Source organism: Podarcis cretensis (genome assembly GCF_951804945.1).
Source record: "Podarcis cretensis genome assembly, chromosome: 16".
Lineage (NCBI taxonomy): Eukaryota > Metazoa > Chordata > Lepidosauria > Squamata > Lacertidae > Podarcis > Podarcis cretensis.
The window spans coordinates 22,356,415-22,369,444 of NC_137186.1; the positions used below are offsets into that span (position 1 = coordinate 22,356,415).

General features: G+C 45.2%; 1 protein-coding gene and 1 long non-coding RNA gene across 2 annotated transcripts in view; one reads left to right on the plus strand and one right to left on the minus strand.

Moving 5' to 3' along the window:
- LOC307205137 overlaps window positions 1-13,030 on the minus strand; it is an 854,388-nt gene that overhangs the window by 595,611 nt on the left and 245,747 nt on the right. The window lies entirely within an intron of this gene.
- Window positions 1-13,030, plus strand: part of RBM19 (RNA binding motif protein 19) — a 101,121-nt gene that overhangs the window by 13,598 nt on the left and 74,493 nt on the right. The window contains exons 12-18 of the mRNA XM_079957403.1: window positions 9-130; window positions 1,648-1,744; window positions 2,720-2,830; window positions 5,353-5,553; window positions 7,328-7,445; window positions 11,446-11,591; window positions 11,892-11,952. Coding sequence (XP_079813529.1) covers window positions 9-130; window positions 1,648-1,744; window positions 2,720-2,830; window positions 5,353-5,553; window positions 7,328-7,445; window positions 11,446-11,591; window positions 11,892-11,952 — 856 coding nt within the window. The remainder of the gene's footprint in view (window positions 1-8; window positions 131-1,647; window positions 1,745-2,719; window positions 2,831-5,352; window positions 5,554-7,327; window positions 7,446-11,445; window positions 11,592-11,891; window positions 11,953-13,030) is intronic.

Sequence of the window (13,030 nt, forward strand, 5' to 3'; positions counted from 1 at the left end):
TCTCCTAGGGCCGGATGCTGCATGTTTTGCCCTCCACCATTAAGAAGGAAGAAGGGGAGGGCTCAGATGCTGCTGGGGCATCGTCTTACAAAAAGCAAAAGGCGTCCAAGGACAAAGCCAACAGTTCCAGGTTTGTTTGTGTGTTCACTAAGCCCCAGCGCTGCCTACTTATTGTTAATCATACTAACTGTGTATTGATTTCATTTATGAATCACTTCCCACAAGGCACCCTGATGCAATGAAACATACAGTGGTGCCTCGCAAGACGAAATTAATCCGTTCCGCGAGTCTCTTCGTCTAGCGGTTTTTTCGTCTTGCGAAGCAAGCCCATTGACGGCTTAGAGGATTAGCGCTATTAGCGGCTTTTAGCGGATAAGCAGATAAGCGGCTTAGCGGCTTAGAAAAAGGGGGGAAAAGGAAAAAAAAACTGCAGGAACTCGCAAGACATTTTTGTCTTGCGAAGCAAGCCCATAGGAAATTTGTTTTGCGAAGCACCTCCAAAACGGAAAACCCTTTTGTCTAGCGGGTTTTCCGTCTTGCGAGGCATTCGTCTTGCGGGGCACCACTGTACATATGGGTGCAGGAGGCGCTGTGGTTTAAACTACTGAGCCTCTTGAGCTTGCCGATCAGAAGGTCGGCAGTTCGAATACCCGTGACGGGGTGAGCTTCCGTTCCTGTGTCCCAGCTCCTGCCAACCTAGCAATTCGAAAGCACGCCGGTGCAAGTAGACAAATAGGTACCGCTGTGGCAGGAAGGTAAACGACGTTTCCGTGCGCTCTGGTTTCCGTCACGGTGTTCCGTTGCACCAGAGGCGGTTTAGTCATGCTGGCTGCATGACCCAGAAAGTTGTTTGTGGACAAACACCGGCTCCCTTGGCCTGAAAGCGAGATGAATGTCACAACCCCATAGTCACCTTTGACTGGACTTAACTGTCCAGAGGTCCTTTACCTTTACCTAAACAATCAAAAGAATTGCATACATAAAAACAATTTTTAAAAAAGCAATTAGAAACATATGGCATAAGGACATAACACAAGCCTGCTGGGTCAGGCTAGTGGCCTACCTAGGTCCAGTGGCCAACCAGATGTCCCAAAGGGAAATCCACAAGCAGGATCTGAGTGATTTCATACATATCAGTTCATATCTTGACCCTGCTCCACTTAGTTGAAATTTACGACATAGGAAAATGGCCAAGTAAACAGCTATTCTCGTGGAGGAGGGTCAAGATATGAACTGATATGCATGAAATTTCAGATATAGCTATATAATCCCTAGTGTAGTAAGATAAGACCTTTGGAACAGGCATTTTTTAAAAAAGTTTTTTTATGAACCGCCCTAACAGCTGTCGTGGCTAGTAGCCTTCGATAACCTTGTCCAGCATGGATTTGTCCAGTCCTCTTTGAAATCCATCCAAGCTGGTGGCCATTGCTGCCTCCTGTGGCAGGGAGTTCCATAGTTTAACGATGCATTGCATACTCAGCTTCAATGGGTGTTCACGAGTTCTAGGCTTGCGAAATGCCGTGCATCATTTCGTAAGAGGTTTCAAACAGTGCATACGTAAAATCAGTTCAATTCCAAAACTGACATCAAATGGGATAAATATTTATTTATTAATTTTTTTATTTTAACCCCCCCCCCCGAATATAGCTCTCATAACTGGAACACCCTCTTCATGGGAGTGAACGCGGTCGCCGATGCTGTTGCGCAGAAGTACAATGCCACGAAGAGCCAAGTGTTTGATCACGTGAGCCTTCTTTAAATAATCATTTTTTATTGTTTTTTATGTATACTTATTATCAATTTTACAATCCATTTAACATTTCAAAATTTGACTTTCTTCCCCCTCTTTCTGCAGTTCCTTAAATTTATTTTTTCATATCTTCTGCATATTCAAATTTGTTTAACTTGCTCATTTAATTATCTACTGTAAATATATACAGTGGTACCTCGGGTTACATACGCTTCAGGTTACATACGCTTCAGGTTACAGACTCCGCTAACCCAGAAATAGTGCTTCAGGTTAAGAACTTTGCTTCAGGATGAGAACAGAAATCATGCTCCGGCGGCGTGGCGGCCGCAGGAGGCCCCATTAGCTAAAGTGGTGCTTCAGGTTAAGAACAGTTTCAGGTTAAGTACGGACCTCCGGAACGAATTAAGTACTTAACCCGAGGTACAACTGGACAGTTCTGTCCTCTGATTCCCTAAAGAAAACTTCGGTTTTCTTTTTTTAAAAAAAATAAATGTTATTTTGAACATCCTTTTCAATTCATTACATATCATTTTTTAAAACCACTATCCCGTCTTTCAGCTACGTTAATGGCAGTATCCATATCTATTTATGTATTTAAAATTCTCTCTTGCCAGGAGAACAAGAGGAACATGTTGCCTATGTAGAATCACAGAATTGTAGACTTGGAAGGGACCCCAAGGGTCATCTAGTGCAATGCACTGTGGAACGCCCTGCCTATTGACATCAGGCTGGCGCCATCGCCGTGTACTCATTTTGGCACCTGATAAAAGCCTTTTTGTTTAGTCCAAGCCTACCCAGACATCTAGAATGCAGATGCATATTTTGTTTATTTCTGGTTTTAATTCTTTTGGATGTTGCAGTTGTTTTTGTCTGTTTGTAGATTGCTTTGAGGTTCTTTTTTTTAAAAAAAATTAGGTGGTGTATATAAATTTTATGAAATAAATAAGTGATATTATTGTCTCTTGGCAGGAAGGCAAGGGGAGCGTAGCCGTGAGAGTGGCTCTGGGGGAAACAGAGCTTGTTCAGAAGGTCCGACAGTTCCTGCTGGACAACGGCGTCAGCCTGGATTCCTTCAGCCAGGTAAACACCATGTGCTCCCAGGAGAGGAACATGCAAGTGTGTCTTCTACTGAGTTCAGACCATTGGTCCATCTAGCTCAATATTGACCACACTGGCTGGCAGCAGCTCTCCAGGATTCTCAGCCACTGAGCTATGGCTTCTCCCCTTCGAGACATAGGAGCATAAGAAACTGTTTTATACTGTCATACCATTGGCCTTAGACAGCATCTTAAAAAGCAGAGACATCACCTTGCCAACAAAGGTCCGTATAGTTAAAGCTATGGTTTTCCCAGTAGTGATGTATGGAAGTGAGAGCTGGACCGTAAAGAAGGCTGATTGCCGAAGAATTGATGCTTTTGAATTCAGGTGCTGGAGGAGACTCTTGAGAGTCCCATGGACTGCAAGAAGATCAAACCTATCCATTCTGAAGGAAATCAGCCCTGAGTGCTCACTGGAAGGACAGATCCTGAAGCTGAGGCTCCAATACTTTGGCCACCTCATGAGAAGAGAAGGCTCCCTGGAAAAGACCCTGATGTTGGGAAAGATTGAGGGCAGAAGGAGAAGGGGATGACAGAGGACAAGATGGTTGGATAGTGTTCTCGAAGCTACCCCCCCCCCGCCCAGCCTGCCCCAGCCCTACCAGGAGATTTTGGGGGTTGAACCTGGGACGTTACGTATGCAAAGCAGGCATCCTAACCACTGAGCCTACAGCCCTTCCCTTTAGACAGAGGAAGCTGCCTTATACAGAGGAAGATCACCGGTCAATTTAGGCTAGCGATTGTTTACACGGACTGGCAGCTGCTCTCCAGGGAGTCACACAAGGGACTCTTCCAGCCCTAACGGGAGATGCCTGGGATCAAACTGGGGACCTAAATGCAAGGCAGATGCTCTCCCACCAAGCCCATGGCCTTCACTCAGTATGTTCCTGTAGAGAGGCACACACTCAGCTTGTCTCACTTGGAAGGAGAAGCATTTTCTTCCCCCAGAAAGTGCTGGATAACTTGGGAGGCCAGGTGGACTGCATTTTGGAGCCCGGTCGGAAATGAATCCTGCGCCTCCTTTCCATTCTAAGAAGAGGCTGCTGGATCAGGCCAATGGCTCATCTAGTCCAGCATCCTGTTCCCACAATGGCCACAGCCCATGGGAAACCAGCAAGCAGGATTTGAGCGTTCCCTCCTGTGCTTTCCAGCAACTGGGATTCAGAAGCCTTGCTGCCTCCAGCAATGAAGGGCAGAGCATAGCCATCCTGGCTAGTAGCCTTTGATAAAGGGGGGAACCCCTGACCATTAGGTCCAGTCGTGACCAACTCTGGGGTTGCGGCACTCATCTCACTTTATTGGCCAAGGGAGCTGGCGCACAGCTTCCGGGTCATGTGGCCAGCATGACCAAGCCGCTTCTGGCAAACCAGAGCAGCGCACGGAAATGCCGTTTACCTTTTCGCCGGAGCAGTACCTATTTATCTACTTGCACTTCATGCTTTTGAACTGCTAGGTTGGCAGGAGCAGGGACTGAGCAACGGGATCTCACCCCGTCGCGGGGATTTGAACCGCTGACCTTCTGATCGGCAAATCCTAGGCTCTGTGGTTTAACCCACAGCGCCACCCGCGTCCCCAGTAGCCTTTGATAGACTTCTATTAATTTGTCTAATCCCCTTTTCAAACCATTCAAGTTGGTGGCTATCATTGCCTCCTGCAGAGGCGAGTTCCATAGCTTAACTATGCATTGCATAGAGAGGGCCTTTCTTTTTACCTGTCCCAAATCTGCCAACTTTTTTTAAAAAAAGTTTTTATACCTTTCACGTTTATACATTTCATCAATTTTACAATCCATTTAACATTTCAAAATTTGACTTCCTTCCCCCACTTTCTGCGGTTTCTTAAATTTATTTTTTAATGTCTTCTGCATATCCAAATTCATTTAACTTGCTGATTTAACTGTCTACTGTAAATATATACTCTTATAAAACTGCAGGTTATTACAATAACCCTGCTAATGTTTTTATCTGTTTACAATTCATCTGTAATTATCCAATAAACCATTCCCATTCTTTTATAAACTGTTTGTTATCTTGATTTCTTATTCTTCCGGTAAGTTTTGCCATTTCTGCATATTCCATAAGTTTTTGTATCCATTCCTTCTTTTCTGGGACTTCTGCTTCTTTCCACTTTGGGGCAAGTAACATTCTTGCTGCTGTAGCAGCATAAATAAATTTCTATACAGTTTAGGTAGTTCTGTCCCTATAATTCCCAAAAGAAAAGCTTCTGTTTTTTATATACAAGTTATTTTGAACATCCTTTTCAATTCATTGTATATCATTTCCCAGTAAGCTTTAACCTTACTACATGAATCTTCCAACATTTAGTTTCATAGGACATCCGCGAGTACTGGCTAAATGAGAGAGGGAAGAAAACTTTTGTCTATCTGCTTTTGTAAACTTCTGTTGTGTTGCCTCTTAACTTGCCTTTTCTGCAACCTAAGAAGTCCCAAACGTTGCAAAAGCTTCCTTCGTAGGGCTGTCACGATCTTCCCTCTTCTTCCTCCAGGCTGCTGGCGAGCGGAGCAAGACTGTGATTCTGGCGAAGAACCTGCCTGCTGGAACAGAGGCGGCCGATATAGAGAAGGCCTTTGGGGCCCATGGCAGTCTTGGCCGGGTACTGCTCCCCGAAGGAGGGGTGACAGCCATTGTGGAGTTCCTGGAGCCTACCGAAGCTAAGCGGGCGTTCATGAAACTGGCTTACTCGAAGGTGAGGATGTGCGGTGTAGTGGTTAGAGCACTGGCCTAGGCCCTGGGAGACCACAGTTCAGATCCCCTGCTCAGCCATGAAGGCCACAGTGGGTGACCCTTGGACCACAGTCCCCGCCTCTCAGCCTAGCCTACCTCACAGGGCTGTTGTTTGCAGTTGAAATGAGGAGGGCCGGGGTGTGTGTGTTTTGAGAACCATGCATACCACCTTTTGCTCCTTAAGTAAATAAATGAATAAATGTTCATAGCTTGGGCTTAGCCAAGGTGGCTGCCCACCTCCCAAGTAGCCTCATGGAATACTATGCACCCGCAGGGCTATTTCTGTGGAGCTCTGACTTTTCCTACTACATTTAATTTAATTTAATTCTGTTTTCTTACTTATTTATATCTGTTACATCCATTAACTGGACAAACCCCTGTGTTGCAAAGAGAATGTCAGCAATGTCTAGGCAACACAATGACCATGTACATATGCAATAGACAATCTTTATTGAATTCCTTCTAACCATAACAAGTACAAAATGAAATCTTTAGTCTTAAAGTCTCTGAAAATCTTTAAATGAAGCGAGGTACCAGACTTTGAAAGACAAGCTGTGAAGCTTTGTATATTCAGCAAATATGATGTCCAACACTGAACAGTGATTCCGGATATTGACTACTGTTTCGTAGAATTCTTCGTCAGCGTGGTGGGAGGATATGGAATTGCTTCATAAACCCATCTTATATCGAATGAATGTATGTAAATGAAAATATCAAATGCTGTGGAACAGTGCTCAAGTAATAATGAGAGTCTTTGAGACTAAATATTTCATTTTGTACTCGTTATGGTTTGAAGGAATTCTATAAAGATTGTCTATTGCGTGTGTACATGGTCATCGTGTTGCCTAGACATTGCTGATGATATCCATTAACTGAGCAGGAAGCCCATTGGGATTGGCTTCTGAGAGCACCTACGTAGACATTTGTCCTGGAAAACACCCACCATTGTCTGAGAATTCATAGATGGGAGATGGAGTGGGTTAGATTACGAGAAAAATTAACAGTAAAAAAATAATAACCTTTGGGATGAATCTGACTGCCAGTGTGGTGCAGTGGTTAAGAGTGTCGGACTAGGATCTGGGAGACCAAGGTCCAGACCCCCCGATCGGCCATTAAGCTCACTGGGTGACCTTGGGTAGCAGCCATCACCTCACAGCCTAACCTACCTCACAGGGTTGTTGTGAGAGAAATATGGGGAAGAGTGTGCCATGTTGAGCTTTTTGGAGGAAAGGTGGGCTGTATGAAAATAGAAACTGAAATAACAATTTACAAACCCGGGTGCTAGGAAGTTTAAAGCAGCGGCTTCTCCTTTCTGCTGTTTGCACTAATGGCAATTTTTTGTCACGGCTAAAAATTGGCCGCTGATTCTTTAATGCTAAAAGAACTAAGTCAGCATGAGTCAGTGGCCTACAATGACTCAGGCAACCTTTTACCAAATTGTACCTAGATATATAGAGTGGTCAATGGTTGTGTTGGGTGTGCGTTGGTTGGATGATAGAAAGCTGCTTGCATTTGGTGTGTGTGTGTGTGTGTGTGTGTGTGTGTGTGTAAAAGCTGTTGGTCGTGGTTGGAGAAGAAGACTTTTTAAGAGTAAAAGCAGCAATACTCTGCAAGAATACACTTTCTCAAAGACTCTTTTGTGCCAACTAAGGTCTGAGGACTAGGCAAAGGAGTAAAAAGGAGGTCAGAACCTTTTCTTTTTTGCAAACACTGATATTTTTCTCCCCACCACTCAGTTCAAGAATATCCCCCTGTATCTAGAATGGGCACCTATGGGTGTCTTCTCCGGCCCTGCAAAGAGAGAACCCGAGATTCCAGGAGGCAAGAAGGAAGGCGATGGACAGCCTGGAACTGGTATGCACTGTCTGTTTTTAATGTATGTGTGGGTGGTTTTTTGTTGTTGTTTTTAAATGGTTTGCCTCCAGACCCCCACTTCCCACTTGCTCTGTGGCCGGTCACCTTTTCCCTCCTGAAGAAATTGCGGGCTGGAATCCTGCAGCACTCTCCTCCTAGAGAGGGAGAGGGAATTCTAAAAGATGCTTTGCCCAAGCTCCTCAGGGTCCAATCCTGCAGCTTTAAATGAATGTACATGTAATGCAATCATCATCTGAGGCCCTTCTTCGTGTGGAAGACTGAAAAGGGGCAAGACAAGAACGGGCTCCCCAGGGAGACTCGTGTGACGCCTTCATTACATATCATTAGGCGCCAGGCCTAATTACCGTATTTTTCCGTCTATAAGACACCCCCATGTATAAGACACTCTCTATTTTGGGGGACTCAGATTTAAGAAAATCCACCCTCAGCACTATCCTTGTATAAGGTGCCCAATAATTTTCAACATTAATTTTTAGGGGGAAAACCCTAGGCTTATACACGGAAAAATACGGTATATTCCTCTCCTAACAGGCTTACCTATAGCCTTTTAAATTTGTGGGTTGGGGGGGTATCATTATTGTCTGTTACTATGTTACGTATTTTTGTGTTTTTATACGGAAACCACCCTGTGATCCTCGGATGAAGGGCAGTGAATAAATTTAATAAATGAAATTAAAAAATGCTGCCAATAGGCCCATTATTTTCGTTGCCGCTTTGCTGAAAAGAATTTGGTCAGGTACAACCCAGGCTCACTGATCACATCCTGGGTGACTCTGCCAGAGAGGGCAGAAGGAGGAGCAAATCTGTGGTTGGCAGGCCCTGTTTGTGTGTTAAAAGTACTTCTTCATGCAGCACATAATTAACTCCCTGCCACAGGATGTGCCAGCTCGGATGGCTTGAGAAAGAGGATTAGACAAATTTGTGGAGGAGAGGGCTGCTAGCCATGATGGCGAAGCTCTGCCTCCACGAGGCAGTGATGATTCTGAATACCAGTTGCTAGAAGCCACAGGAGTCTTCTCTTGTTCTTGAATTCTGCTTGCAGGTTTTCCCACAGGTCCAGGAACAGAATGCTGGACCAGTTGGGCTACTGCCTTGATCCAGCAGGGATCTCTTCTTATGTTTTTAATTCCCAGCTCTGCTGCAGATGCCCTTATTTCGGCAGCACGACCCTCCTCTGTTTTCATTTATCAACTTGTGTTTTGCTCCCCCCTACTAATTTAAAAAACATTAAAAAAAAACCCACCATCTCCTGCTTGTATGTACTCGTTCCCAAAGGAGAAGGGAGGCACGGAGGCAAAGCCACACGTCCTTTCTGCACGCCAGCCCCGGCAAGCAAATTCCCCTTTCCCCACAGCCAGGACCCTCACCTCTAGATAAAGGGCTTTTAGCGCCGCGGCCCTCAGAAATCTGCTCGCGGCCGATAAGGGTCTCCGCTGCCAGCCTCTGGCACCCAGGGGAAAGTGGCAGTAAATTCCTCCGTCTGATTACAAAAGAGCTCTGTGAGGCTGACTTCGTTTTATTATTATTGTGGAAACGGTAGATCGGGGGGAAAGGGGGGGTGTCTTCATTCCCCATGGCTCTAATCTGGTTTCAACAAAGTGAATGTCTATGTTTGCTAATTCGCTGCCTCTCTAGGGTCGTTCCCCCCCATTTAGAAAAGGCCTGTAATAGGAATTTTTGCCTGGCTTTAAATAAAGGGGAGGGGGACTCTTTTTTTCCAGACTGAGGGCCGCATTTCCTTCGGGGAGACCTCCTGGGGGCCACATTCCAGCAGTGGGCGGGGCTAGAGTCAAAAGTGGGTGGAGCAACAAATGAAACCTCACCCCCCCTCGTTTGTGCAGTCGGCTTGTTTCTACATAGCTGCATACCCTTCATCATTCAAGCGTTATCAAATTTCAGGGACAAATTTCCTGTTGGGATTTGAATAGATTCTAGGAGAGGATATATTTGTTAGATATTATCCTTCCTTCCTCACGTTTGCGAGTTCAGCAGAGTGGCATCCCTTTTGCAGCTTAAAAGGAAGCTTAGATAGGCTAGTTTTAGCCTTTTAGTTTTAAATAATCCAGGATGCCTTAAGGCAGACTGGATTCTCCTGGTATCCCCCCCCGCCCCCCGCTTTTCTTCCCCACAAAACAATATTGACATAAACAGTCTTGTAAGAGGTGAAAATAACATTTACTGACTCAGAATATTTGTTGAAGAATAAGAACTGCTTTGTTCAGGCAGCCTAAAACCGCAATTCGTTTACAAAAACATGCTTTAGTCTTGTTTGAGATGGAGCCTGAGCTCCAGTGCAGATGTTTTCACGTTTCTGGCTTGGTGGAAAGAGATCAGAAAGAGATTATGCCCAGGCAGGTAGGAAACTACATATAGCTATGCCCTCCCACTGTCAGGGCACAGTCTTTCACAAAGTCTCTCTCTAGCAAATTTGCAGGAAAACTCTGTGAGCGTCAGCTCCTACCGTGTGCCTATCTAGCAAGACATGAATCGTTGGTTTGACTGTTTTTAAATATCTCGCATCTTGGCGGGGGCGGGGGGCTGGGTCTGAGGTTCCCCGGTTTGGGGCTAAACACAGAGAGAAGCGCTCCGCAAATGTTCAGCCTGGATGCATCAGGTCAGAAGTGTGTAGAGCGGGCTTCTTCAGCCTCAGACGTCTCCGGCCAGCATAGTCCAGTGGTCAAAGATGCTGGGAAGTGTAGTTCAGAAATATCTGGAGGACTGAAGGCCAAATATGGCTGGTGTAGAGGAAGAAGGGTTTTGTCGTGTTCCCCTTGCCCCCAGTGTGCTTCTCCACCTCGCTCCAAAACTTATGTGGGGTTTCCCTGGATCTGGAAGCTGCAGTTAATGTGCAATTGCTGACAGGAGTGCGACACTGTCAGCATATTACAGACCTGCCCTAGTTGCAAGTTTGCTACTGGGCCAAGTTCAAGGTGTTACTATTAGTACAGTGGTACCTCGGGGTAAGTACTTAATTCGTTCTGGAGGTCCGTACTTAACCTGAAACTGTTCTTAACTTGAAGCACCACTTTAACCAATGGGGCCTCCTGCTGCCGCTGTGCTGCTGGAGCACGATTTTTGTTCTTATCCTGAAGCAAAGTTCTTAACCCGAGGTAATATTTCTGGGTTAGCGGAGTATGTAACCTGAAGCGTATGTAACCTGAGGTACCACTGTATATAAAGCCCTTAACAGCTTGGGGGCAGTTTACTTTTGGGATCTCTTCTGTCTGTACCAGGTGCAACATGACACCCATTCCACATTTGTAAGAAATCAGTATTTCACCTACACTTTGGAACTCCCTGCCTCTTGAAATCAGGCCAGCGCCTTCCCTGTGCTCTTTTTTTTGCACCCGCTTAAAACGTTTTTGTGTAGACGAACCTATCCAGACATGTAGTTACATGTGTTTTCATTCACTTATCCTTGATTTTAATTTTTTTTCCAGGTTTTAGATAGTTTTAAAAACAACAACTGATAATTTCAAAAAAAAATTCTTCCTCTTGCAAACCGCTTTGAGCGTTTTCTTTTCACAAATCAAGCGGCATGTGAATTTTATGAAACAAAACAAATAAAATAAATAAATGCTTCCTCCGACAGTGGAGGCAGAACACTGCCACCCCTGTCTGGTAGCACCCTGTCTAGTCTTACCCTCCACAAATGTGTCTGATTCTCTTTCAAAGCCATCCAAGCTGGTTGCTGTCACAACATCACATGGGAACAAATTCCGCAATTGTGGCGTGCGAAGGAAGTGCTTTCTTTTGCCTGTCTGGAATCCTCTTTAACATTCAGGAGTGTCAATGTTCAGTTGTGCCACCTGCCTGTATTGAGTCCCTAAAAAAGTGGGTAAACTGCAATGCTTGCTAACCACCAGGTTGCAAGCTTGTTATAATGTCCCCTCTTTTTAGGAGGGGTGGGAATCCAAACTAAATCTGAGTAACCGGCTGCTAGGTGGCGATGGCTGTGATCCTGCCTGATATTTTGCAGGTGATTGTGGAAGCCAAGGAGCTCAGCCGCAGCCAGTGGAAGCCGAAATAGAGGAGGATGAGGAAGAAGAGGAGGAAAGCATTCCTGGCTGCACACTCTTCATAAAGAACCTCAACTTTGTCACCAAAGAGGAGACTCTACAAGAGGTGTGTGTCTAATGGCTGAGTGCATTGTGTTTATTCCCCAGGCCTCTGACCAAAGGCAGGAACTTCAACTTTTATTTTGCATTCACAACAGAAGTCTGTTCTGTTCGTCTGCAGTTTTCCTAACTGTTAGCTGTCTGCGTTATATCTGAGCTTTTTTTTTACGTGAAGTAAAAGCCGCTTCCAGAAATATACTGGAATGTGGTGCAAGTTTAGCATTTGTTTCTGGGTGGTTTGCAAATTGTTTTTATTTTTTCCCTCCTCTGGGGTTAAACTAAGAAGTGCACAATTTTTTCCTTCCAGGTTTTTTCCAAGGTGGGAGCCGTGAAGAGTTGCGCCATCTCAAAGAAGAAAGATAAAGCTGGTACGTCCTCTTGTCCAATTAATTAGCCCTTGGCACCTGTAGTCCAGGTTGGCAAAAACTGCTCTAGGGTGCGTCCCCCCCCCCTTTTTGGTGAAAATAACAGGTGCTGGAACTCATATCTTGGTCAAAGGGTTGCTATAGCAGGATGGATGCCATGAGCAGCAGAAAAAGAGTCAACATTACTTGGTACCATCAAGTACTGCCACAAAAAGCACCAACTTATGTATTTCCCACCCTAAAATTATAAATAAAATATCATTGTGTCATAAGAATCTTATTACAGCAGTTTGCATCAATATAAAAACATAACACAACAATGCAGCCATACCTTGGAAGTCAAACGGAATCCGTTCCAGAAGTCCGTTCGACTTCCAAAATGTTCGGAAACCAAGGCACGGCTTTCAGTTGGTTGCAGGAAGTTCCTGCAGCCAATCGGAAGCCGCATCGGACGTTTGGGTTCCAAAAAACGTTCACAAACCGGAACACTCACTTCTGGGTCTGCGGCGTTCGGGAGCCAAAATGTTTGACTCACAAGGAGTTCGACTTCTGAAGTACGACTGTATAAAAATATAAACGATGATGATGCTTATTATTAGCATTTCAGTGTGTATATGGCCCTTCATCCTGAGGGAGCCCAGGGCAGCAAGCAAACCAAGAATGAAAGGTAAAATTAAAAATCTAGAAATTGTTAAAAGCGTTATAAAGACACTGGTTCACAGGGTTGCCAGGAACAAGATATTTTAGCTGTCAAATGCCTCGGTAAACAGGGATGTTTTTGAGAGTCTTCCTGAAAGTCAACAGTGAGGGAGATAGATGCACCTCGCCAGGGAGGGCATCGCACAAAGGGGGGAGACCCTGTCATGGCTCAATGCCAACCCCAGTGGCAGCACCACCAGCAAAGTTTCAGCTCGTTGGGCCAGTGCAGTGGAGGCTGGTCTGTTGGAGCGAGTGGGGCACTGCCCCACCCGCCTGCCTTTTTACGTAAAAACCAGCCCATGGGATGGACCCTGCTGTCAACTTCCTCCTCTATGTTTTGCCGTTGTGGAACTGAGCAAGCAGGAGGATGGAAACAAACCAA